The following is a 25,260-nucleotide window of genomic DNA, read 5'->3' on the forward strand; positions in this document are numbered from 1 at the left end:
TATAGTTTGTGGAAAATTATAAATGTGTACTAAATTTATATGCATTTTTACTAAATTACTATAAAATTGTAAGTTACTATATATTTTCTAAGTTATAAAACTCAGTAAAATGTCTCTCAATCTTAAAATGTTCCCGTCCTTTTCTTGTTTCTACGTAACACCAGCATTCAGTCAGTCTGTCTTTCTTCAGTCTGCTCAGACTTTTCGGGCCTCTGATTCCCTCTCATATCTCTCTGTTGGCTGATTTCTCTCTTCCATCATCACTGCTCCACTGCCTCCCCTCCCTCGCCTCCACCTCTACTCTCCCAGTGTCTCAGCTCTGTGCCTCGCCTCTCTGCTTTTACTGTCTCGGGGGACAGCAGCCGGTCATGACCACCAAGTCCTCCCTGGACGGGAGCGCTGACTACCTGAAATGCAGGATGGCTCAGGAGATTCCCCCTCTGAGGAACTATCTCTGTCTCACCATGTTCACCTGTTTCTGTCCTGCATGGCCCATCAATATTGTGGCGCTGGTTTTCTCTGTGCTGGTAAGTTATACAATGCTGAAAGCTTCTTGACATGCTTGGTTCCTATTTATGGATATTTAAAGAATAACATATTAAGTGATTTTTTTGAGTTTCAGTTATCTGCAGGCAGCACATAAAGATCATTTAACATGCGTCATGTTACATGGATATGTAGATTAGAGTTTAGTGTACCAAGGGCATTATTGGATGATGGTTACTACATGTCAGGTATGGCTATATTGTACATTAACACTTAACTGCTGTGTATGTCTGTCTGTCTACCGATCAAGCAGCAGATGTGATGTATTGCTACAGCCAACTTCATCCACTCCTCAAAGTGCCAAACCATGTTTATAACTGTGTAATGTATTGTTCTACACAACGACTTTACCCCATCTGTGTTTCAATGAGAGGAACATATTCTGGTAAATATTACGCATTTGTTGTGAAGCCACAAAGTTTAAAGCAGCGTCAGATGGGAGCAACTCATTTACATTTGTCTCAAGTCTTTGAGCTGTCTGAGGGGAGACGGGTGTGATGAGTCATCGTGCTGACAGCAGCTGTTGCATCTCTGTAGCTGTGAGTAACAAGATGAGGCACAGCAATCCACTGTTTCTCATTGCTAAGGATATTAGCATCAATACAAATTTGAATTAGAGATAACAAGAAAGACAGGTGCCAGGAGAGAAATTTGGTTGGAAATCAGACATTTTTTTTCGCTAAATGTTCAGCACAGATTCCCATGAAAGACACATGCCTTGGTCATGTGTAACATGATACCAAGGTACATCGCATTATTGACACTGAAAGTGTTTCTTCATCGCAGTACATGCCTTCCTAACAAATCTTAAAATGTCCCTGTCACTCACCCTATAGGCTCAGAAGAGCTATGAGGAAGAGGACTATGAGGGCTCCAAGCGGCTGGGTCGGAAAGCTCTCCACCTGGGGATTGTTTCTTTTGCTATTGGCCTTGTGATCATCACTGCATACACTGTTGTGCACTTTACCACGGTATGAATGCAGCAGATACTATATGGTGCAAAAATTAACAAAAGGATAGAGAGATTTCAAGTATCCTTTTCCTCCACAGCATGTGGTGTGACCTCTTGAGGAGGAAGAGCAGGTGGAAGTGGAGAAGAGGTGATGGAGAGATCAGCTCCACAGGATGCAGAGCAGCTTTGCTTGGCTTCTGTCATCAACAACTCTAGATGTTTTGCAAGAGCTGGCAGAGTCTCCCTATACTGCTGAATACATCTTTGTTTCAGCTATTTCAATAACACTTTTTACAATTTTTGTAAATGAAAATTGAAAGGAATTATGCCATATGCACAAGACCCTAACTGTACTGTACTGAACTGTACTAACTGTACTTTTAGACTTCTGTAACTAAAGGCCTTTAATGGATGGTTATACATTTCCATTATATCTTTACTGTTTAACCGATTACTGATTGTGATCCAACACGTTGGTCTGCTTTAACTGTAAATGTTGTGGGCATAAAATTTGGTCTGGTAAATAAACCCAAACTGTAAACACAATATGAGTTTCATTCGAAATTTATATATTACTGAAACATTTTCCCTGAGATCAAATAAAAACTAGTGCAACTATCAATGCAGTGTAATAACCAACAAATAAAGCAACAAAGTGGGGAAATACTGCCCAACAGTAGTGGACCAAAATGGCCCAAGTTGACAGCCATCTTTGACACCTGTTGCAATTCAATGAGGGTGAGGGATCGTTTACTCTAATATGTAATATTAACACTGTAACAAGGCTAAAAATAAGAGCATATAGTCTTTAGGCTGTGCAGGGATCCAGCACACTAATTACAAAGAAAATAAAAGTTTTGTTCATCCCGTGATCCTGGAAGCACCTGCACTAAAAGTGTCTGATCCATCTTTTTCTCTGTTGTTGTTGTGATCAGCACCTGGAAACTGTAAGAGTCTGAATGGTGCCCTCCATGTGCAGCAAAGGACGGTTCCTTAATGTATGGTACCAGAACACTTTTACCTAAAGATTGATGATCATTTATGTGGTTGTACTGTTGGACTGCAGCCATGTGTATTGGACAACTGACGACCCCCACCTGCTAGTGAGCTGGATGAAACTACAGGGAAAGCTGCTAGTTGGGTGAGGTAAAGCCCAAAATAATGTCTTGAGGATGAACTGAAAATGTCAGACAGAGGAGCCTAACCTGCCAAATCATCAACAACCACCAGATGAACTTTTCTTCCATTTTGAGGGAGGGGTACAGAGAATCTGAGAAGCCTTTCAAAGCCTCCTTTGCTGAGGTGGCTGCTTGGAGTTGTGGCTTGAAGTTCACAGGGACAACTCAAGAACTTGTTGATGGACACCAGCTGAAGAAGGAGGTCCTCTTAGCTTAGTGAGGCCTCTGTGACTCCCTCTGCCAAACCCACAGACAGCCAGAACATGGGAGGCGGGGCCTTGTTTTGTGACCCTCACTGAGGACAGAGATGTGGAGTTAAGCTGCTTCACATTTACCTTGGAAATCGCAAGTTGGAGCTGTGAATGACATCACACCTGAGTCGGAAAACTTGATGAGGTTTGCCTCAGTGAGATTAGCCGTTGTCAGCCTTTGTTAGCAATACCAGTTGATAACAATGCAGTACGCTGGTACTCTGCGCATACAAATACTGTAGCAAATTGTCCACAGATAGACGTTGAACAGGACTGTATGTATGTCTGATTTAATGCGACAGAAATAAGACAGAAGTGCAAATAAACATTATGTAACTTTAAACAGCTGGAACAAGCTGATACAGAACATACTGGATACTGTCAGAAGTGTTGAAAGAGGATTTTATTTTCAACTAAAAATGTAGTTTTTTTCTTACAGATTTCTGTTAATCTGGTGTTTTTTTCTGTCTGATGAATACTCAGTGACAAAAACAGTGATTACAGGTACTGTAGCTCTCTCCAACCCCAAGAAGAGAAAAAATGGTGACCTAGTGTTAGGAATAATACTAAAATACTGCTGACTGTTTTTATTATGAGTGTGTACAGTTATAGGCTTTAGACATGTGAATCACATGAAACAGGATAGCCGTGAGAACGCCTCGGATAAATAAGTGTGATATGGTTCAAGGACACTCCCCTGCTGAGCAGCAGAGAGCTTAAAAGGCTCTACTGACTACAGTGGCCTGCTTTACAGGCCTCTCACTGATCTATACTTCAAAATATGTAAATAATCATTTATTAAATTATTTTTTTTAATTTATAATTTAAATAATCATTTAAATGATACATTTGAATAGGTATTTAAAAATTATTTTGACAAAATGTCATTCTGGCTGTGAATCAAAAGGTAAAAGTAGGTATTTGAATAATTTTTAGAGGACTGAAGATGTCATGTTATATACAAATCTAAATCTAAAGAATTAAACTAATTTTGTAAAGCAAATTATTTTTCACTCTGTTTTCCTGTTAATTCAGATTTACTGTGTGACCCTTTGCAGGGCTGCTACCCTCAGGTTGGGAACCACTCATTTACTACAACTCCCTGTTTATATTTTCAAGAATATTCGTCATATGAATCTTTTGTTTTTTATTTTTTTCTATCTGATTCCTTCATAAATAAACCAGTATTGTTCCTATCTGCATTTTATAAGGACATGCCGTAAATGTAACTTGGCCTATTTGTTGATAATCACCAAACCCACTGACAGCTTTGATGTTATTTCATGAAACTCTGTAAACCATCTGCTAACGTTACCACAAAATAGTTGGCAACAATCGGGTTAAACAAAAACTCGCTGAGCTCGAGGACAGGAGGCGGAAGAGGTGTGTTTTCTTCACTACACGCAAACGCACACACATCAAGGTTTCCCCTAAATGGCGAAAACGCACAAAGTACAGCTGACCTCGGGAGATTAGAAGAATGTTCTAGTGGTAGGTCAAAGGAAAAAGAAAGAGAATAAACAAAACAAGTGACTGGTCGTCTGGTGTTAGTCTGCAGGACGGTGAACTCTGCGCCGCCTCATGGTTGTGTTTCTAGTCCGAGAGGAAAACTTCTGCCGTTCAGAGACGAAAACAACACCGATAAGAGCACCGGGACGTTTGCACATCCAGAAACCACGAACAGATGTGCACGAGACCAGAGACCTCCGTTTGATAAGACCACATCCAACCAAACCTCCCCTGGGAAGACTTAGGTGGGTTTTTTTCATTATCATAGGCTTGTATTGCTGGTACATAAAATGAAACCTATGAAGAACAATCACCAGCGAAATATGCTGGTTAACTCGGGTATTTCAGAGGCTCATTGGACTTCGTCCGGGGCTCCTGGTGGTATCGACCATGTGTCCCCCAGGACATACAAAAAAAGATTGATTTTGGTGTGTGTGTGTGTGTGTGTGTGTGTGTGTGTGTGTGTGTGTGTGTGTGTGTGTGTGTATATGTGTCTTGCAGTGTTTGATGCCACCAGGATGGGGAACAGCAGCAGCGACAGGTCCAGTGGGGGTCAGGGTGAGAGAGGGAAAGAGGCAAGTCCCAACATCCTGATAGACAACTCAGAGGACGGAGACCTTTTCCAGAGAGAAGACGCAAAGGTATGAAACAGAGATGGGGTGTTGGACCAGGTCGCACTTAAGTGACTTGAGAGTTGACTTGCAGAAAAGTGACTTGTGAGCATCTCTAGGTTTGAGACTCTGGATGTGTACATTTACAGTTGATTAAGCTCTCATTAGTCGGAGACACAGTGTAATTATACAATAGAGTTGTACGATGAAAAGTAGGTTACAGTTATTATTATCATTTTAGCAATATTTTTCTGTTTCCCTGTTGTGACTTTAGTCTATATCCATTTTTTAGGGGCAAAATACAGTTAAGTTTGGAGGAAAGTTTTCGTTGTGTGTTTTTTTTTTTCATATCACATTTTTAAAGTGTAAATTTACCAAACAACTAATCAGTGCTGTTGATGATGTGATGATGATGCAGTACAAGGCTGCCTGGAAGGAAGGAAATATATATAAAAACTTTTCGTATGCTTTAGTAAAACTGTTAGCATAAAATTGGGCAAAATTGCAGATGGGAATACATAAGTTATAACAAATATAATACAAATATTTAAATATTGATTAATTAAATATCACTCATTATTTTGTGAATGCTGCTTTATTCATAAAAATAAAATGTTGATGATTTTATACAACTCTAAGACATATTTTGAAATAGTTAAATGCAGTAAATATAAAATATGCAAAATGACTGCATATATACAGGATTTGCAAAATATCTGTCATAGCCTACTGTATGTACAGGCAAAGTCATACATTATGTATCTATTCACTAATCTATCACTTTAAATTGAATTGGCAGGTAACATATTTATCTTAAAAGAATTTACCTAAAACTCCAGACAGAAACCAAATATTAAAATGTCCAAGAAGCTTATATGTTATGTCTGTTTTCAATGAGGAGGAACGCAGATGACAAAAGTCAAAGAATTTGCAAGAAAACATACTTTAAATAACTATTTTTCCAAAGCATACAAACTCACAAACCAGTCGAGTCCGTCCTCAACTTTCTCTCAGCCTGCCGTTCAGTCAGGAAGTGTTCTGTTGTGGAACAGTTGCAGGGGTTGAAGGTGCATTTGTTAACATGGCAACAATTCATTGATATCATGCTGTACAGGCTCCTCAGGAAATACAGGAATTTCTGGCCTGGCAGCATGACCTGGAGAGTGATAGCAAAAGTCCAACCCAGGACAGACCCACTATGTTTAGGTGGCCGGGGGCCGCCAAGGAAGTTTTTGTGTCTGGCTCCTTTAACAACTGGGCCACCAAGATCCCTCTCAACAAAAGGTAGTTTGACTCGCGTAGAATGCTTCACCAGATTGTACATCCTGGATCTGTGTGTCCTGATGGAGATGTAACACGCAAATGTCTTTCAAACACAGTCAGAACAACTTTGTGGCTATTGTGGACCTGCCAGAGGGAGAGCACCAGTACAAGTTCTGTGTAGACGGTCAGTGGACCTTAGATCCTACTGGGGTGAGTGAAAGCTTACGTTTTAGAGATCATCCACCTTTTTACATTATATATAATGATAATACATATAACCAATGTACTTTTCCATGTTTGTAGAAATGCCTACTCCACACTCACGAGCGTCTGTATCAAATTTCTGTTTACACTCTCTCCCAGGCCGTGATGACGTCTAAAACTGGCACAGTTAATAATGTCATCCAGGTGAAGAGAACTGACTTTGAAGTCTTTGACGCTCTCAGAATCGACTCGGAGGATACTGCAGACATCTCAGGTACTGACACTTGTAAAAATTAATTAATAACTACTTTCAGACTGCCCAGATATTATTGAAGAGAGTTTTAATTAACTTTAAATATTAGAATGTGTGCCATATTAAAACAAATGACTTGTGGGAAAATTAATCTGGTGCAGTAAAGCCAATGATCATAGTTAACGGTAACATTTTTGAACAATTACTTTTTTAGAGTAGTAGATTGTATTCGTCAATGACATTTGCTAATGCATGAACCTTGAGGAATCCTTTATACGTCATTCTTTTGATTTAGGCTGTATTAAATAGTGCTGTGTGTTCATTCTTCCCCAGATTTGTCCAGTTCCCCTCCTGGCCCCTACCTACAGGATGCATATGTGACCAAGCCAGAGGACAAGATCAAGCATCCTCCCTACTTACCTCCCCACCTGCTGCAAGTGCTGCTCAACAAGGACACGGGTATTTCTGTAAGTACTGGCTGGATGCTGGAATACACGCTCGTCTCAGTGGTGTACAGCACTTTATGAACCTGTTATGACAGCATGCAATTTAGTCAAACTCATCCTCTTTCTAAATCCTCATCAGTGTGACCCAACGCTGCTTCCAGAACCCAACCATGTGATGCTCAATCACCTGTATGCCCTCTCCATCAAGGTAACAGATCCTCCTGTAGCATATATGCTTTTTTATTCATTATGTTTTCAGGTTGTCCGTCCAGTTGTCTGGTCCATGCTCGTCAACGTGATATCTCAGGAAGGCCTGGGGGGAATTTCTTTATTCAGTTGTATTCAAGTTTGAACTGGTTCGAATTTGGTGATCAAAGATTACTGTGACCTTACAAAGCACATTTTTGGCCATAACTCAATAATTCATGCTAATTATGACAATTTCACACAACTGTCTAATAAGATAAAATGATGAAGTGACTTTTTTGGACAGACATTGATATAAACTGCAACATGTCGGTGTTGGTGGAGGCATACAACCGCGAGGTGGTAGATCTAGTTTATGGTTGTCACTCGCAGTGAAATCAGGCGGAAATTATGGATCAACTTTTTCTGTCTGAGAGACAAAATACACTAAATGCATTTTGATCAAACTGATCTGAAATTATGTGCTGCATGTCATGCATACGACATACAACGTGCATAAAATGTTGGTCAACAAATGTCTGTCTTTTGAACGCACATAAATTGTCTTTATCTTCTAAAACTTATTATTTAATGACTTTTCCCTATTTTCTGTGGTAAAGCAAACTATTTTTAGGTCAAACAATTTCTGCTTGAATAGTGTTAACTTCAGCTATATACCCCATTTTTATCAAACAACTCTTCTTGTCGTTTTTCAGGACGGTGTGATGGTCCTCAGTGCAACGCACCGATACAAAAAGAAATATGTGACCACACTTCTCTACAAGCCAGTATAGTCCACAGAGCTATAATGCAGCCTCTTATTTTAAAATTCATATAATTCATCTGTTGTTGGACACAGCTGCTGCTCGCATTGTTTTGTTAAAACTGCAACTAATTATCTCCCTGATTCAAAACATTTGATACATCTGTTTTACCATACTGTAATCTCACCTAATAAAATGTATTTAAAGTTGCTGTACAATGTATGTTAATTCATGATTGAACCATAACCTAAAGCTTTCTTTCTTATAACAGATGTAAGTGGAAACCCACCTCGAGTGTTGCTTTACATATTTAAGTGAACAGGAATTGTGGCTGGAAAAATATAATGGTGCAATAAGCACTACTGCTACCTGTGCTACACAACAAGCTCTCCATACGTGAGCAAACAGACACAAGGACATGCAGAGGCTGGAATTCAACTGAATCTCACTTGCCTATTTTAATTCAAACTGATGGTATTGTACAAAATCAAACTTCTTTTACATCTGGTTTTGTGTACAAATTACAAAGAAATTAGAAAAGAAATAGGTTAGAAATCCAACCCTTTCTTGTGTGTTTTTATGGATTGGATAACTCATTTGACACAGTGGACTTTGGGATCCAGGTTTTTGTTATCAGGGTTGTATGCAGTCCGAGCAAAGCAGTGAGCCGCCACCCGATCACACTTGCACACGGCAGCCTGACACTTATCGTTGGTAGCTGCGGAGACAGAGTTGAGTCAGGAAATTGACAGATAGCTGCTCAATAATAAAGTAACATGAAGCTCTCTCTCACATTATCAGTAAGTACAGTACCAGTGTGCAAGTGCTCTGCAGTATAGGGTAGCATTTGTTTGCAGTTAGGTACTCCCAACTGGGAATCAAACCTCATTCCCCGGCTGTATAATACCTATATATAGCTGTTTAAATACAGTTGTATGTACAGTACACACAGGGCCACAGATGCAGCCTTGTTTAATCTTCTATACAGTACAGCTACAGTCAATGCTGTTCTGTTAACCAGTCAATGAAATCCACCCAAAATCTTGATTTATAAAATCAAGTTTTTTTGTTGTAATTGTTAACAGTGTCATTGCAGAATTTCACCAAAGATTAATTTAAAATATGTCAAATTAGATGTCTAAATGAGTTGGACAAGCCATGATAGTGGGGTCACATTCTTACCTGAGCAGGTCACTTGTTGATTTGAACAGGTGAAATCATAGAGAAGAACATAGGGAAGGTCCACAATAGCCGTGCATCCAGGAGCCTTTCTGCTTGCGCTATAGCATTTATCATGAACTTCACAGCACCTAAGAATACAGGAGACCTCAAGTTACTTTCATTGTTAAATTGATGAAAACTAAATTGGCCAATGTTTGCATCATACATGTCCAATTTATCCACAGGTCTTCCCGCTCCTCCGAAGCCGCAAAAGCAGCCGTAATCGTTGTACTGCAGAGGGTTCACGCCAGGCTGAGCGCATTGGATCATATTCCCAAACTGCCATAAGGCCTTGGGCAGCAGCGCACCACTGGCTGTACAAGCTGGTTAAGAAATGTGAGGCAGACAAATAGGAACATATGATGGATAAATCAGAAAAGACATATCCTTAAAAGAACGGTTATGAATTGAGTAATAAAGACAATTTCACAAACAGCACATGTTTACATATTGACAGCTTGTTCAAGCTTACCAGTGAGAAGCAGCAGCAGCAGAGGAGCTGTCAGATTCATGGCTGCAGTCAGAAGAACATACATTTTGGTGCAGCCTGTTCTTATATAACAGGAGGTGAGAGAAAACTAGAGATAAGAGAGAGTGACAAGAGGGTGGGAGCTTTAAATGAGCTACTTGTTCTAAAGTTTATACTTGGGAATTGCATTTACCTCAGCCTGTATTTAACACCTTATTTTACAGGTGTGACAATAAAACATATAATCAATTTTATGTTTTCTCTTCTTAGACCCAACTATCTCGAAGGAGAAGCAGCCAAAAGCAAGAGCAAACAAGAAGACTGACAGCTTTAAGCTTTGTTCTCACAAAATCTCTTTTATTTGACATCTTCATTGAAATGATTCTGTCTTCAGCATCACCTTTAGTGAACCTGGAACAGCATTTTACAACTTCCACTAGTGCCTTGATACTGAATGTCACTGCACATCAGCTGTCCAATCGTAAATGAAGCCTGATTGATATTCAGTCAATATAGGAGGTTAGGCAGTACATTTTTTTGTAATTTCCTTTTGATCTTTTCACATGTATTTTTTAAATATCCTAATCAAATATTTCCTGATCTATTTGGTCTTTCCTTTCGGTTCACTCTGTCCTCACTCATGTTTGCTTTTACCTTCTCTAAACAGGATTTGAATTTAACATAAGTTTCCAACACACAGCTGTGTAAATAGCTAGCACTTCCCAAGACTTTCCACTGCACATTGCCCAAGCTGGGTCACTTTAGGAAAAGAAAACAATATACACCAGAAACATGACACAAACTATTTTAATAATGAACCAAACATGTATGTAACAAGCATTAGTGTGTGTGTGTCTGTCTGTATATGTGTATGTTTGTGTATGCATACTGTTTTTATATGTATACATGTTGCATAATGTATAGTGTAGATTAAGAGATTGGGTGATTCTTGGCCATTGGCCAAAAAGGACCCCCTCAAGGTCAGGAATCAATATAGGTGTTAAGTTCCCTGATTAAGGTCTAGGGCAGGGGTCAGTAACCTTTACTATTCAAAGAGCCATTTTTCCCTATTTTCCACCAAATAAATTTTGTCTGGAGCCGCAAAAGCTATTTGATATTACATCTTATAAAGTTTTATAGTTATATTATATATACAAATACTATAGTGTGTTGTATTTATGAAATTATAGAACAAGAATAAAGACAATTCTTGACATGTTGCTATACAACAATATCAAACTCTTATAAAGAGAAGAAAAAAACTTGCTCAGTTTGCTGCAGCAGTTGAGAAATCGCTCTTTTTCGCTCATCTCCAGTGGAATACCTTTCAGCATATGCTGTGTGCTTGTTCTGGACGTGTGGAGAGGTTCGTGGCTGGTGAGGCACTGACACTACATAAGTCAGATTTACAAATATATGAACCCAATAGAGAAGCTTAAATCACCATTCAATTGGCAGCTTGCACATTGACTACTGGATGTTTTTCATATTGGCATTCTTTACCCACACATAGGTAAGGCACATATTTGATTCCACCGGGAGCGTTTCAGAAGCGGAGCGCTCGCGGGCGCCACCCGCGAAAATCGTGAGATTCCGCGATAATCTGTGTAACAACCCCGGATGTATAAAGAGAACAACAAACACATAAAAGGTTACTTTACCTGTCCGACGTTGAATTGCTGTTGATTTGGTCATATTTCCCTGTTTTTTGAGACATTTTTAAGCTTGGATATAGAATCTTACATTTTTGTGGTCAAAGCAAAATATAAGAAGAAGAAAAGTGTAGAAGAAGAGCAACGACAGAACAAGCATAACAAGCTCTCGCACGCCCTCTTCTTTGAGGCAGAGGTACTGTTTGCCTCCCCTCTGTGCTTTTTCACTGCGGTTTAATGTCAGATCAGCAACACTAAATATGTTCTACACATACGTGAAATACATTACCTATTCTATGTAAAGAAAGGACATATAATAAAAGTGTCTACAAATATTACAGTGGTGACAAACATTGAGAAAGCAAAAGGCACGCGCTCAACCCAGTTAGTGAGGGATTGCGCAATCTGAAGTGAGGCACGGAATCATACAGAAATTACATTTATAGCACAGATCAATAGATAAATATTGATATTTATTTTATTTTAGCATTATTTGTTTTTTACTTAGCCTCACCTGCCTCCCCTGACCGCATGTCCCTGCTAGTGGAGAGAGAAAAAAGCTGTTTTCAGACTAAAGTTTAGCTTCAGATGCACAAACCGATCCTAGTGTTAAGATCTGTTAATGGGTTGGCACTACTGTAGAGGATAACATTCAAGTCAACAAGGAGATCAGAATTATTAAAGGGCCATTCCACTATTTTTACACCTGAGATTCAGTTTACCCATCATGAGGAGTACTAGTCAGCTTGAGGTGAAAACTGTTGTAACAGACACACACACACGCACATGCACACACACACAGAGCTTGAACTCTCTGCGGCCTTTCAACCACCATCATGGCACTATTTGGTGATTGGACCCAGCCCCGTTTGCTCACAAGCTGCAGCTGCTGGGGTGGGATAGAAAGAGAATATAAGGCTTTAGCTTTACATTCCACATCTTCACCTGCAAGATGCGTCTGATTCACTCCATGCTCATCCTGTTGCTCAGCCACACAGCCTGTGAGTGCTCGGAAGTAGAAAACCATTCAGGATGACTTTGAGAGTTATATTGATCGGCATCGAGGGTATTTTTATGTCATGGTGGTTTTGAGATGGGAATTAGCTTTGTCTGAGATGTCTCCATTGTGTCCCATAGTGCTGTATAGAAAAAAATTGTTGCAGTTTAGGGCGATGATCCTCTGCACTCAACCTGACAGCTAGCCGGCATGGGACTACGCTGACTATGGCTGCTACTGTGGGTAGATGATGACGACGGTTCCTGTGAGAAGTTCATCTGTGAGTGTGACAGGAAAGCAGTCATGTGCTTTGCCAAGGCCGACTATAATGAAGGAAATAACCACCTTCCCAGTGATCGCTGCACGTAAGCCAAAGGACTCAGGGAGAAGCACTTTGTAGAGTGTCTCTAATAAAAGCAACTGCACTCATAGTTACTGTTTTATTGTCCAACAAAGACCTCACATGTGCATTGTATATGCAACTTCTATCCATTATGTGACTCTGAAAATAAATAAATGGATTCATTAATTAAATGGATAATTTCCATCACTGTTAATTTGAGCTATTTTATATCAAATCGGCCATGTTGGTAAAGGTTCACTGTCTCTCACACTCTTGTCTCACAGATGTAATAATACAACAGATTACAGTCTGCATCGTTCCACATCTTGCGTTTGCGTCTCTCAGAAGCATGAATCTGCCCACAGTCCTCTCCGTTCTCTCTGTAGTCCCAGTTGTCAGGCTGACCGTTATCCCAGAACCTGAACACAAACGGTGAAAGGCTGAGAAACAATTAATATGCTACTTATAATTTGACATGCCAAAACATTATTTTATTTTCAATAAAAAAAATTATAGCTCTTACGTTGGGGTTGAATTGAAGTTGGTTCCATCCACCCAGCTCCAGTGTCCCTCATGTTCTCGCTCCACCAGTCCAATCCAATAGCTATATTTGATGTTAACTACTCCTGAAATGTAGTCCTAGGAATCAAAAGTAGCAATAGGTTATTTGAGGCCTTTGTTTGTTCTGAGAAAGGGTATGTGTGCTCCTGATCAGAGTCCTGTATTCAGTTGCAGAAAGACAACGCCATTTAAAATGTATGGAACCAAACTGATGTAAACTTGAACCTCACCAGTTCCGCAACATTATTCAGAACCACTAAGTGTCCTCTGTGTTTTCGGCACTGCTCCTCTGCTTTGCTCCAGGTCATGGTCGTGGTGGATAGCAGGTAGCAGCTTGTCTGGAAAGACACCCAGCCTTCCCTACATGTTCCTGGTTTGATGAGGATTAAGACAAGTCAAGACAGCCTGTTTAAGGGGGGGGGGGGGGGGGGAGTGAATTTTGATATTAAAGGAATCAGTGTTTACCTCTAACTGGGACAAGTCTCGGTAAGGGGACCTCCTGCGCAGTTGTTGCATCTTAGGTTTGGAAGCAATAAAACAAAAGCTGTAATGAGGGCATCGATTGAACATCAAAACCAGACCTGAAAACCATTTCCTGACCTGAACTGGACAATGAGGTTGTTCCTCCATTGCTGATTCTCTCAAGGTTGAGTTTGACATCGGTTATTTCCTTATTTAACTGGGAGACTTTAAGATGCAAAAAATGTTTATATGTTAAGACAAATGGTGTGAGTTAGCTACAATAAAAACTGTATTAAAACTGAGTTTAAAGTCGTACACTTTATCCCAATGACCATCAGCAGAATCAACAGCAGCAGCACCAAGACTCCATAGAGGACACAAACCACTATCTTCTTCATACCTGCAAACACTGACATTTATTCATAGTTTAAGGTGACATCTGACATTATTGGATCAAAATTAAGACATGTACATTTCTTACCGGTTTGTACAGTCGTTTTGTGCTCTCCACGGACAGAGCTGTTATCAGTCAGCCCAAACTGATGATACTGAGACTCCATTACTGAAAACGAGCAGATTCTATTGGAAAAGACTTTTTTTTTTTTTTACTTTTTAATGCAGTTAGTAAAAAATCATATGTCCAACTATGTTGCTCTCATTTGTAAATTGTAAGAGAACTTAACTGATAAAGTATTCAGTCCATAGTCTTGGCAAATAGGTCAACTAAATCTCCCTTGTTTGTTTTCAAGCCTAATATGTTAACTATTAATGGCTTGATAAATAAAAGGGAATTCTGACATTATATACTGTATGATACACAAACGGGTTCGAATACATGCAGCTAATTTTACTAAATGCTTTGCTAAATTTAAATTATGATACAAAAGCATTGTCTTCATTGATATCCTGACTATTCAGTGTATAATTGATGGTGTTATCTGTATATGCACGACAGTGATTGATGCACATTTCTACACAGTTATGGATTAATATAAATGATAAAGAATTACTGCAAAGTCATTTCAAGAACAAACAAAGTGAACATTAATCACTTACCTTCCTTCATCAACCAGAATATCTCAGAATCTCTCTGGTTGGACTCTGATCATGAGATCACACAAAGTCCTCCCCTTTAAAGAGAAACACCTTAAACACACAATTTTAAATGTGTCTGCAATCATTCAGTTATAATTTATTATCTACGGTCACATAATAAAACAGGAAATAAGAGTTTGTTCCGTTTTATATGATGTGTGAGATGATTTCCTGATGTGTAGGCAATTAAGCTGAAAAGACCAAGAGAATGTTGGGATTGAAAATTGTGACACAAACATTATAAAAATGAATTTCCTTCTTTTTGTCATTGTAGGTTTGAGTTACCACTATATATGCCTGTGAGTGAAAACCAGCTTCCTCATACCTTAGAACCTGTTTTACTTGTGACTTTATACAAAGCAATGTCTTCTTGCAATCTTTTATCTACGAGGTGCATTTCATTCAAATAGTGATTTTCCTTTCAAAGATTGTTTTATTTTGATTGGTTTAAGAGGCCTGGAGAAGAAAGAAAGTAAAAATATAAAAAATATCCCAAAAATCAACATAATTCTATTTGGTGTAATTGTGACTGAGTCCTTGTGAGACTTGGAACTATTGCTTTAGAATATGCAGTGGAAACTTCACATTTTGTTAGATACAGATGATTCATAGAGATCACCTCAAGTCGAGGACACAAAACAGTATCAGTGTCTTTGCATCAGTGTCTCTTACTACCAGACTCTTCTATCCCGACTGATCTAAGAGGACCAACATAACTATGGACTATCTGTCAATCACAAAGCCAACAGTACCTTTTTTCTACTGTTCTGCCTTGTGTTATAAAGCACAAACTGTACACACTATCTGCTGTCTCAGGACAAAAGACACTTTGACCACCTCCAAAATTGAGTGCAATTTGTGAATTTAATATTAATTGCAACCTACTTCAGTGACTACTTTCTAAATAACTTCACTTACATGCATCCCCACCGCTTGGTGGCTTAGTGGAGCTGTCTGACTTCCACGTGACACTTCTAATCAATTTGACTTCCTTCCGGTCTCTGAGACTCTTAGAAAGGAAAATGGCTGCTGTCGGACGCGTCTCTCAAATGTTGCTACGGTCTTCTTTGACCCAGACCCGGCGTCAGCTCTCTGCCGCTGCTGCTGCTGGCGGACACGGCGAGCAAGCAGGTAATTGTAGCGCGTCATTTTAAATCCCTGATTGTATTTAATCTTATTTATTTTTACTACAACGTCTGATGTTTTGACAGTGACCTTGCTGAGCTAACGTTAGCCGGTGTTGCAGTAGCAGTAGCTTTTGAATCCTTGAGCCGACAACACGTAGAAGAAGCGGCTCAAAATATTGTCTTTCTAACCTAAAGACGTTGTAATGTCAGCCTGCCACTTCATTGAAACATCCACGTGACTCGTGCAGTCTTAATGTAGTTTACATGTACTTAAATTTGCTATTTATATGGCTTGGAAGTGGAGCAGGGTCACGAATAATGTGTCCTGTGAGCTAAAGAGCAAAAACATGGTCCTATCAGGTCAATAGATACTTGCAATTTAAATATACAATTATAATAATAATAGTACTCATAATTATCACATTATTAAAACCCAGCTAGTAAGATGCTGCTCCTATATCTTTTAAAGGCTAATTTGAATATCAGTTTTAAGTTAACAGCATCCCAAGGTAGCATTTTTTTAATAGATAGATAGATAGATAGATAGATAGATAGATAGATAGATAGATAGATAGATAGATAGATAGATAGATAGATAGATAAAATGCAAGTGGTATAATTCCCATGACATGTACATGATCACGAAACATTTATTAAATCAAAAAGTAATAAGTAAGTAATAACTTTTACCATTCATTTCCCATTGATGTGTATTTTGATGGAAATGATTGCTGGAACTGATGAAGAACCTGTTGTTAAATGATTATGTGACTTTTCTTTAGTTATACAGAAAATATTTTACATCACACATTGCTGTCTTTTGCTGACAGTAGACAGTGTACAGCCTCGTAGCATCCAAAGATATAAGCTGATGGCATTCCACATTTTAACTCCGGTAAAGCGCACACTCTGGGTAGTAGCGTGAGGTCCCCTATCTAACATTTATGTTGTCTAACATTAAATAATGGTGGTTTCAGTTTTAATACATTATGAAACTTCACTTTCATATGTACTAAAGAAAGTGTCTTTTGTCTTAAAAACACATTTATCCTTAATGTTTTGTGTGATTGGATTTCAGATTGCTTTTTATTTTTTGGTCAAACTAATAATAATTGTCTGTCTCTTCCAGCCAAGACATGGAAGATCCTCTCTTTTGTGGTTGCCCTCCCTGGTGTTGCGGTGTGCATGTTGAACATGTACCTGAAAGAGCAGCAGCATTCCCATGAACAGCCAGAGTTTGTCCCTTACACCCACCTTCGCATTCGCAGCAAGGTCTGGCTTCATGCAACATAAATTATTTGCATTAAAAAAATAACACAGTTGTCTATATTTTTACTGGATTATGTGTTGCATTCATTTTTTTTTTTTCTTACAGCGTTTCCCTTGGGGAGATGGCAACAAATCCCTTTTCCACAATCCACACTTGAATGCTCTTCCTGCTGGCTATGAGGGCCACGATGATTAAACCCTTCTTCCAGACCTCCTAACGGGTACTGGGACCAGTCCTTCCTCAGCATTTGTTACTGGACCACACTTTTATTTACAGTTTACTCTTCATTTTTGTTGTGTTTACCTCTGTGCTCTCAACATGGGGCACCTGAACCAACAGTTCCTTTTACTCTGGACCATTGAGCAACATGTCAGACTGATCCTGAATCAACATAAATAAAGTAACTATTATTACCTCAATTCATGTTTTATTTCTTTTGTGTTGTTCACCTCCAGTGTATTTAAGCACAGGAAACATTTTTAGAGGTCCCAGCAGTAACAACATAGGTGTAAATAATAAATAAATGAAGGATGGATGAATTCTGCCATGGCTAACTGAGAACATTAACACAATGGAGCCATAGTAAATATTATTTGAAACACCTGCAGCTTTCCAATCTCACTTTCTACTTAAAGGTGCACTATACAGGATTCAGATCCTTAATATAGCAGCAAACAAGAATTTGCTATTTAAAGATCTAGTTCAGTATTGTCTACCCGAGCAGTGAACGAAGGTGCTCTCCCTCATGTTTGTGTGTTATCTGAGCTTCTCCTTGCTTTGTTGACATAGCCTGGCCGGCTGTGCACACTTAGTGCATGTTTGTCGATGTGAGGGTGCCCCACTGGCTCCCTCGGCTGCTGGTCTGCAGTACGGTGGCGGTTACAGCTTGAGAGGCAATAGAAATGCTGTAATTGTGTGTGTATAGCACCTTTTCATTTATTAGCTATTTAAAGTCCCCGCTGACCCTTTGTTCATTCATACAGGCAATTTCACATATGGCTGATTTGGCCTCGAGGACTGAAAACGTGTACATACAATGATTGATATCTCCCTCCCTCACACCTGTGAAGGTGGGAAACATTTCACCTAATTGTTTTAAAAAATGTAAATGGGATACAATGATGCGACAGAATTACCAGCCTTTGTATTCATGTGCCTTTTCACAATTGAGTGTTAAATGTTTTTTCATAGCTGCACACACTGATTAAAGCTTGTCTATAAATGTTATATTTTGGGGGGAAAAGGCTTAGGCTGAATGTCAAATTGGAAATAAAGTGAATTCAGTGGAGGCAAATAATCATCAAACACAGTTAAAGCCTAATAGGTCCTTTTCACAGCAGACAGTTTTACTGTCATCTGTTATTTCACATAGTGGTATTTATTGCATTGACACGAGATGTCTTGTGTGGAACAATGGTAAATATCTAGTAGGATGATGTAGACCTGTTTCACGTGACTCGCTCTTTGTTACAGACTCCACCTCTTTCACGTGAACGCGCCTTAAGCCGAATTAGAAAATCCTGGGTTAACAAAGCTAGCTGATAACTAGCTTCATAACATCGGTTGTCTTTTATCCGTTTCCGTCGTTTGGACAGTTATTGATTAATGTTGAAGTGTGCCTTGACTAAACTGTACTATTTATTACGATCGGGTTTATTCCGTTTGACGACCGTGGGTAACGATTTGATTACTAAATCTAGCATTGAAACATCTCGGATAACTGCGCGCACCCGCTCGGTCACAAGGGGAAAGCAATCGCACGCCGAAACCCGGATCATTATAAATGAACACAGACCGAGGTGAGGAGACCTTGTTCATGATCTCATAACCTAAAATATACAAAAACAATAATCATTTACACTCGCAAACAGGTCCTTTATTTTTTGTGTTTTTGAAATAGATTTCCAGATGATGAGAAAACAGGAGAGGGCACATTTTTTCAGCTCTAAAGAGCAGGAACTCATTTTGAAGTTGTATGAAGAAGAGAGAGAGATATTGACAGCCAAATCAAACACCACCAGTGCCTCAAAACTGAGAGAAGAAGCCTGGCAGAGAATTGCTGATAAAATAAACATGTAAGAATATTTATTCACATAAGTGTGTCTAATTAAACCTGGTTTAAAATATTTGTCACTCTAATATTTGGACTTTCCAATAATTTCACCATCACTGACACATTTTTCACGACTTCCCAGGGTATCGGACAGCGGCTACAAAAGGTCGTGGCAGCAAGTGAAAGTCAAACATAAAAATATTGTGCAAACAGGTAACCTTGTTCTTGCACGTCTACATTTTCAATCATAATAATGTCCAGGGGAGTGTTTCACCTCTCAAGTCTGTGCTCATTCAGCAAAAAGAAGACAGGTCGAGGTGATGAGGAATGAAGGGGGGTCAGCAACGCCGTCGCTGACTTCTGCAGAGGAGGATGTGCTACAGCACAAAGACAACAGGCTGAGAGTGGAGGTTCTCCCAGGAGGTGCTTGTATTGAGCCACTGACTGGATCCGACAGCTCATTTATTAGTGGTACGTGAACTTGTAGTCTGATTGAAACTTGAAGGAATTTCCCCTCATCTAACTCCATGTTGGGCCCCACCCATACAGTCTCAGGCCATCCTGTCCTCCTCCTGCCTGTAACAAAGACTGAACCAGAGAGCCTGAGCAGTGATGAGACAGACGTCAGTGACACTCATTTTGAAGGGGTAAGTGCTGCTGAACACGTTTCTTTTTTTTTAGCAGCCCTGTCTCCTAAAAAATATGCTCCCATACAACCACATTGCATTGTGAATTATGTATTTTGTATTGTGAATTATGTATTTTGTATTGTATTTTGTTGTTGATTATGTTTGCTTTTGACAAATCACAAACAGGTTTCAAATGAGTCAGCGTAGGCAGGAGGGTGGGTCAGGTGTGTCCTGCGTGATCCATGTACTTTTGTTACCTAAATGTGCAGTTTAACTTATTTACTTTATGCATTCACCTTTAACTCTTCTATTTATATGTGTTTTTATTGTGTGTGTAGTTATGAGTGTTTTTTATCTTGTGTGTCTTGCGCTGTGTTTTTTATTGGTACTGCGTCAGATCAAATCGCCCCTCTGGGACAAATACAGGTCTTGAACTTGAACTAATTAACTAGTAGTTATTAGTTAGTTAGTATTTATATATAAGTAGTTTTTTACCTTCTTTTTTTTCTTCATTTACAATATTGACCATGTGTTTCAAACTGTTTCAAACTGCAACCATAATCTGGGAGAAAACAACGTTTCTCTGGAAAGTAATTGAGAGTGCAGTTTAGTTCCATGCGTAATTTTGTAGGAGACAGGGTTGTTTTTTTAGGCATTTGTCTTTTGAACACTTACAATATAGAAGTTATTTTTTGTAGGATGTGCAGAGCTTCCAGGAGAGGGATAACTCAGCTTGTGCTACAATCAGTAGAAGAAGTGCTGTGGTGAGTTTTGTTTCAGTGGTGGGTTATGGTAGTGACAAAGAATAAAAACAATACGAGCTCAAGTGTTGTTTCATTTCTTTTGCAGAGGCAGACAGAAGATATAAGAACCCTTTACTGCTGCTACCTCAAGAAGGAGATAGAGAACCGTGACCAACAGATGGCATACAGAGCACTTAAAATGAGGAAGATGGAGAAAGAAATTTTGTTACTTGATAAGCAGCTGCTGTGACCATGCAAAGAAATGCTAATGTTTTATCTCACTATCATAATATGTTAAAACAATGTTTTATTTATTCCTGGTCTGACAATTGTAATACATTGCTTCAGTCACATACTTTATCATATAAACTCGGGGGAGTTAACTGCAATGGGGCAGCAATGTCTTTTGTAATTTTGCCATTAATACGTGTTGTACCCGTTCTTATTGTTGCAGTATTGCACTGTGCAACTCTACACATGCAGCAGCACATAGGGCCTATTAGTGCAGTCAGCAGACGTTGACAGTATTGGAATCTTCCCTTTAGTTGACAACGTGTTATTTCAATCCCGAAAGTTTCTCGGCAAGAGTTACCACAAAGTGATACTTCAGGGAAGTGTCATGAAGATGTGGCGCCTCTGTGAAGGCGTTGTGTAAGCCCTGTTCCCAAGAAGAATTTCATTATCAATTAAATGACTGTGCATTGACACTAACTGTACTCCAGCACATTGGATTTAAAAATGAATTAATTAAACAATTAATTAGTTCAATACGGGGGAACCTACACCCACATCCGAAGAGTAGTCTAGGAACTGTTTACATAATATTTCATATTTGGTTGCAAATCCTTTGTTGTGACTTTTTTTTTCACAAATGTTGTTCTTCAGCAAGTGAAACACATTCTCAGTTGGATTGAGATCAGGTAACTTAGCTATTCAAGAACACTTTTTGGTTGCCTTGTGTGTGTGATTTAGACACATTGTGGAATTACAGATAATGTGAAGTAAAAAATTTAAAACTAATTCATGTGGCATATGGCACTTTATTCATTGCAATAGACATAACCAGTATTGCTCTAAATTATAAGGCTGCCTCTTCATTTACACGATGGAAGGTCTTTCTACATTCTTTCTTTAAATGCCTAGAGAAAATGTCATTGGTTCATATTCAGACAAATCTTTCTAATAAATGAGGAAAGTTGTTTGTGGTCCTTTTGTTGTTCAGACATACAATGGCCATATATTTAAACAAATGGTGAATCAGAAAACAAATCAAATATAAAACTTGAGTTTAATCTGTAACCTGTCTTCACTCTATTAAACTCCAGTGACGTTTAGAATTGTATCCGTTTTGGTCTCCTAAAAATACATTATTCAGTGTTCTGTTGTACTTAGTCCCACCCTCTCGTAAAATATTGAACCCAAGGCTTAAAAATGGCAAAGAAGTCATATTAAAGTATGGATACAAATGTCATAACAATGTCCTATAGTGTGCAATAAAAAAAAATCATAAAAAATATATTAGTATAGTATGCATTAAAAGAGGCAAAACTAATGTAAAAAACGAAGAAAAAATCATAGTATAGTGTGCAATAAAAAGATCACAAAAAAATAATTGTATAGCAATACAGAAAAAAATTTATAAAATTATAATTTAATATAGTATTACATAAAATGTCCTAATATAGTTTGACAAAATAAGGGTAATGATAGAGTCTTCCATAAAAAAGTCATACCATGCTGACTTACAGAAAGGGTTCATAAAGGGCTCAAAATGTCTGCCAGAGAGCCCTCAAACACTTGACGATTTGATAGTGGGACATCCCTAAACCCTCACGGACTTCTTATTGATCGGCATCGGGGGTATTTTTATGTCATGGTGGTTTTGCGATGGGAATTAGCTTTGTCTGAGATGTCTCCTTTGTGTCCCATAGTGCTGTATAGAAAAAAATGGTTGCAGTTTAGGGCGATGATCCTCTGCACTCAACCTGACAGCTAGCCGGCATGGGACTACGCTGACTATGGCTGCTACTGTGGGCTAGCAGGCTCTGGCACACCTGTAGATGATCTTGACAGGTAATACTGCTGATGGTATATATGTGTATGATGATCTGTTTCCTATTTAAGGTTGAATCACAATAAGACAAAACACATTTTCTGACTTGCCTCTAATGGTGCTGTTGCAAGCAAACGTTTTAGTTGTGTGTACAAAGGCTGTCAAATATAGTCCTCTGAGACTCCTGCAGTCACTCCAAGACAATGGAGGTGAATTGAATTTTGTTGCAACGGTGATGCCATGCGACACGGCGATTGCGTGCCGGTCGTGGACAGCCCCTACACTAAAGTATACAGCTACAGGTGTGACGGGACCAACAAGACCGTCACCTGCCTGAGTGAGCATTCTACAACACTTCCAATGAAATCTTTAATATTGAGTTGTCAGTATGTGGATGAGGGACAAAAAAATGGTGTGGTTCATTTTTATTTTTTTTCTTCACTCGACTGCTGCTCTTCTCTCTCTTTGTTATTTAGTTGACGACGGTTCCTGTGAGAAGTTCATCTGTGAGTGTGACAGGAAAGCAGTCATGTGCTTTGCCAAGGCCGACTATAATGAAGGAAATAACCACCTTCCCAGTGATCGCTGCACGTAAGCCAAAGGACTCAGGGAGAAGCTCTTTGTAGCATGTCTCTAATAAAAGCAACTGTACTCATAGTTACTGTTTTATTGTCCAACAAAGACCTCACACGTGCATTGTATATGCAACTTCTATCCATTTTGTGACTCTGAAAATGAATAAATGGATATTTAAAACATAATTTCCATCAGTGTTAATTTGAGCAATTTTATATCCCGTCTGTCATGTTGGTAAAGGTTCACTGTCTCTCACAGATGTAATGAAATAAAATCAGTGAGGATTGTATGCCATGGAAATAGAAAAAGTCATAGTAAAGTTGTATGTCGAAAAATATCATATAGTATGTTGGAAAATCAAACAGTATTGTGTGGATAAAAAGTCATAGTATGTCAAAAAAAAGCTATACAAAAGTCACAGTATAGAGCAATGTTACAGTATTTGAGCAGTTGGTAATGTCAGGCAATGACAGAAATAGGGCCATCGTGCTGTAAATTAAAACTGCGCCTAAACTAATGAAACCGATGCTGAACATGTTAGATGCAGAGATTAATAACCTTAACAAACCATATTTAAGAAAGAGAAAATGTATCGACAGAATCATGAAGTCTGTAACGTTACAGGAACTTACAGAATCACAGCAAGAGAAAAGGTAGCCATTTAATTGCCAGCAGCTTCATTATTTGAATACATTTGTTGCTTAAACTCTTCAATCTTACACTAATTGTGAGTATTATTTCCCATCTGCCACTGTTTTTCTTTCCTCCTAATGTTCATGAGCCTGTATGCTTGTCATTAAGTGCTCCAACAGTGGCATTGATGTCCTCTGACTATAACGGTAGGAAAAGTATAATAAAACTATATCAAACGTCCTGTTCCTTCTCACAAACTTTCATTTTTTTGCCTTGCATCATTTGGTTGACCTTAGTATAAGCATGGTACCCCTCTAAATTACACCCCTGCTGCAGCTCAGAGTGCTCTGCACTCCTGCACGAAGGTTTGGACAAATTCAAGATGGCGGGCTGCTTAGCGACTCATTGGGAACACAATTTATATTTACAATATATGTTGGCGTTCCTTGCATAACTGTATGAATCCTTATGGCACAATACAATTCTATACATTTTTTGTCATATACTCTGATGACTTGCACTGAATGGAATCAACCAGGGTTGCATAGTCCGGACAGTAGCTGCTAGCCAGCCTCAAGCAGACTTCAAATGATCATCAGTCTTGGTGGAACAGTATTTGGACTTAATATTCATTATGTGGGAAAAGGCTGACTCAGATAAATAAGTAGAGCCGAATAATGCAGTCAAGAAAGTAGCACATTTCCTCATGTTTGGGTACTTTTCCTCTGTGAGTAAGTTCCAAAACTGTCCATGAGCCCTAGACTTCAGCTGACTGTCAGTCTGTAGTGTCAAAACATCCTCCTCCACTCCAGACGAGTTCAGGTGAAACAGCGTTGTAATTTTTGAATCACCTCAATATCTTCCCGAAATGTGCAGCACATACATGTAGCGACTGGTGTGAGGAATTGTATGTATATTGAGTGTCTGTGAGGGGGGTTTGAGGAATGTGAGGTGTGAAGAAGGTAGTTGACAGAGGTGTCTGCCCAGGACAATGGGTCAGGATCCAAGGGGGAGCTTATCAGATTTCAGCCAATCGTGGAGCTGATCGATAGGCTGAGGAATGTAACTTTGGGGGGACAAAAGGACTGTAAATCGGAGGAGAGATAGACCTTTTCCTGACCATGATGCAGATATAGGTATCTGTCTCGTGGCCCGGACAGGGCCTCAGAATCAGACCTCCTCCTGACCATGATGCAGACATGTCTCGTGGCCC

The 25,260-nt window shown here is 39.1% G+C and overlaps 6 protein-coding genes across 9 annotated transcripts; 4 read left to right on the plus strand and 2 right to left on the minus strand.

The window, feature by feature from the left end:
• Positions 1-355: 355 nt before the first annotated feature.
• LOC137867342 (transmembrane protein 233) lies at positions 356-3,587 on the plus strand. Of its 2 annotated transcripts, none has more exons than XM_068703884.1 (3): positions 356-527; positions 1,383-1,517; positions 2,434-3,587. In XM_068703884.1, the coding sequence occupies exons 1-3, from the start codon at positions 369-371 to the stop codon at positions 2,455-2,457; spliced, it is 318 nt and encodes a 105-aa protein (XP_068559985.1). In that variant the 5' UTR covers positions 356-368; the 3' UTR covers positions 2,458-3,587. The 2 variants fall into 2 exon arrangements, with proteins under 2 accessions (XP_068559985.1, XP_068559986.1); XM_068703885.1 differs by lacking the exon at positions 2,434-3,587 and adding an exon at positions 1,597-2,044.
• Positions 3,588-4,319: 732 nt separating this feature from the next.
• prkab1b (protein kinase, AMP-activated, beta 1 non-catalytic subunit, b) lies at positions 4,320-8,381 on the plus strand. The gene is made up of 8 exons (XM_068702853.1): positions 4,320-4,681; positions 4,938-5,077; positions 6,162-6,331; positions 6,427-6,520; positions 6,674-6,788; positions 7,101-7,234; positions 7,353-7,421; positions 8,116-8,381. The coding sequence occupies exons 2-8, from the start codon at positions 4,955-4,957 to the stop codon at positions 8,191-8,193; spliced, it is 783 nt and encodes a 260-aa protein (XP_068558954.1). The 5' UTR covers positions 4,320-4,681; positions 4,938-4,954; the 3' UTR covers positions 8,194-8,381.
• A 215-nt stretch (positions 8,382-8,596) lies between these two features.
• pla2g1b (phospholipase A2, group IB (pancreas)) lies at positions 8,597-9,964 on the minus strand. The gene is made up of 4 exons (XM_068702856.1): positions 9,857-9,964; positions 9,551-9,707; positions 9,346-9,473; positions 8,597-8,881 (listed from the first exon to the last, which is right to left on the minus strand). Exons 1-4 carry the CDS (start codon positions 9,918-9,920, stop codon positions 8,757-8,759), a joined length of 474 nt encoding a protein of 157 aa, XP_068558957.1. The 5' UTR covers positions 9,921-9,964; the 3' UTR covers positions 8,597-8,756.
• A 2,964-nt stretch (positions 9,965-12,928) lies between these two features.
• Positions 12,929-14,998, minus strand: asgrl1 (asialoglycoprotein receptor-like 1). Of its 2 annotated transcripts, none has more exons than XM_068702855.1 (8): positions 14,925-14,998; positions 14,350-14,430; positions 14,185-14,268; positions 14,007-14,093; positions 13,872-13,922; positions 13,637-13,776; positions 13,369-13,484; positions 12,929-13,264 (listed from the first exon to the last, which is right to left on the minus strand). In XM_068702855.1, the coding sequence occupies exons 1-8, from the start codon at positions 14,932-14,934 to the stop codon at positions 13,111-13,113; spliced, it is 723 nt and encodes a 240-aa protein (XP_068558956.1). In that variant the 5' UTR covers positions 14,935-14,998; the 3' UTR covers positions 12,929-13,110. The 2 variants fall into 2 exon arrangements, with proteins under 2 accessions (XP_068558956.1, XP_068558955.1); XM_068702854.1 differs by having other exon boundaries at positions 14,185-14,277.
• Positions 14,999-15,967: 969 nt separating this feature from the next.
• On the plus strand, positions 15,968-17,779 carry cox6a1 (cytochrome c oxidase subunit 6A1). Its single transcript, XM_068703434.1, has 3 exons — positions 15,968-16,094; positions 17,220-17,362; positions 17,466-17,779. The coding sequence occupies exons 1-3, from the start codon at positions 15,986-15,988 to the stop codon at positions 17,553-17,555; spliced, it is 342 nt and encodes a 113-aa protein (XP_068559535.1). The 5' UTR covers positions 15,968-15,985; the 3' UTR covers positions 17,556-17,779.
• A 1,081-nt stretch (positions 17,780-18,860) lies between these two features.
• LOC137867238 (uncharacterized) lies at positions 18,861-21,932 on the plus strand. 2 transcript variants are annotated; one of them, XM_068703730.1, is made up of 7 exons: positions 18,861-19,159; positions 19,232-19,435; positions 19,556-19,626; positions 19,711-19,884; positions 19,963-20,060; positions 20,741-20,806; positions 20,892-21,932. In XM_068703730.1, exons 1-7 carry the CDS (start codon positions 18,966-18,968, stop codon positions 21,033-21,035), a joined length of 951 nt encoding a protein of 316 aa, XP_068559831.1. In that variant the 5' UTR covers positions 18,861-18,965; the 3' UTR covers positions 21,036-21,932. The 2 variants fall into 2 exon arrangements, with proteins under 2 accessions (XP_068559831.1, XP_068559832.1); XM_068703731.1 differs by having other exon boundaries at positions 19,261-19,435.
• Positions 21,933-25,260: the final 3,328 nt, after the last annotated feature.

This window comes from Cebidichthys violaceus, unplaced genomic scaffold (assembly GCF_023349555.1).
Source record: "Cebidichthys violaceus isolate CVI_PGR_0920_01 unplaced genomic scaffold, fCebVio1.0.p SCAF_9, whole genome shotgun sequence".
Lineage (NCBI taxonomy): Eukaryota > Metazoa > Chordata > Actinopteri > Perciformes > Stichaeidae > Cebidichthys > Cebidichthys violaceus.

What these genes read in the sequence shown, in the direction of transcription:
- LOC137867342 (XM_068703884.1), top strand. Translation starts at nt 369, where the DNA reads ATGACCACCAAGTCCTCCCTGGACGGGAGCGCTGACTACCTGAAATGC. An exon ending in CGCTGGTTTTCTCTGTGCTG is followed by an intron (nt 528 to 1,382) that starts GTAAGTTATACA and finishes CTCACCCTATAG; the next exon opens with GCTCAGAAGAGCTATGAGGA. An exon ending in CTGTTGTGCACTTTACCACG is followed by an intron (nt 1,518 to 2,433) that starts GTATGAATGCAG and finishes TGTTGTGATCAG; the next exon opens with CACCTGGAAACTGTAAGAGT.
- prkab1b (XM_068702853.1), top strand. Translation starts at nt 4,955, where the DNA reads ATGGGGAACAGCAGCAGCGACAGGTCCAGTGGGGGTCAGGGTGAGAGA. An exon ending in ACAAGGACACGGGTATTTCT is followed by an intron (nt 7,235 to 7,352) that starts GTAAGTACTGGC and finishes AATCCTCATCAG; the next exon opens with TGTGACCCAACGCTGCTTCC. An exon ending in TGTATGCCCTCTCCATCAAG is followed by an intron (nt 7,422 to 8,115) that starts GTAACAGATCCT and finishes GTCGTTTTTCAG; the next exon opens with GACGGTGTGATGGTCCTCAG.
- pla2g1b (XM_068702856.1), bottom strand. Translation starts at nt 9,920, where the DNA reads ATGTATGTTCTTCTGACTGCAGCCATGAATCTGACAGCTCCTCTGCTG. An exon ending in GCTGCTGCTGCTTCTCACTG is followed by an intron (nt 9,708 to 9,856) that starts GTAAGCTTGAAC and finishes TTTCTTAACCAG; the next exon opens with CTTGTACAGCCAGTGGTGCG. An exon ending in CCTGTGGATAAATTGGACAT is followed by an intron (nt 9,474 to 9,550) that starts GTATGATGCAAA and finishes CTGTATTCTTAG; the next exon opens with GTGCTGTGAAGTTCATGATA.
- asgrl1 (XM_068702854.1), bottom strand. An exon ending in AACCTCATTGTCCAGTTCAG is followed by an intron (nt 13,923 to 14,006) that starts GTCAGGAAATGG and finishes TCCAAACCTAAG; the next exon opens with ATGCAACAACTGCGCAGGAG. An exon ending in TGAATAATGTTGCGGAACTG is followed by an intron (nt 13,485 to 13,636) that starts GTGAGGTTCAAG and finishes TTTGATTCCTAG; the next exon opens with GACTACATTTCAGGAGTAGT.
- cox6a1 (XM_068703434.1), top strand. Translation starts at nt 15,986, where the DNA reads ATGGCTGCTGTCGGACGCGTCTCTCAAATGTTGCTACGGTCTTCTTTG. An exon ending in CGGACACGGCGAGCAAGCAG is followed by an intron (nt 16,095 to 17,219) that starts GTAATTGTAGCG and finishes TGTCTCTTCCAG; the next exon opens with CCAAGACATGGAAGATCCTC. An exon ending in ACCTTCGCATTCGCAGCAAG is followed by an intron (nt 17,363 to 17,465) that starts GTCTGGCTTCAT and finishes TTTTTCTTACAG; the next exon opens with CGTTTCCCTTGGGGAGATGG.
- LOC137867238 (XM_068703730.1), top strand. Translation starts at nt 18,966, where the DNA reads ATGTTGAAGTGTGCCTTGACTAAACTGTACTATTTATTACGATCGGGT. An exon ending in ATAAATGAACACAGACCGAG is followed by an intron (nt 19,160 to 19,231) that starts GTGAGGAGACCT and finishes ACTCGCAAACAG; the next exon opens with GTCCTTTATTTTTTGTGTTT. An exon ending in GTGACACTCATTTTGAAGGG is followed by an intron (nt 20,061 to 20,740) that starts GTAAGTGCTGCT and finishes TATTTTTTGTAG; the next exon opens with GATGTGCAGAGCTTCCAGGA.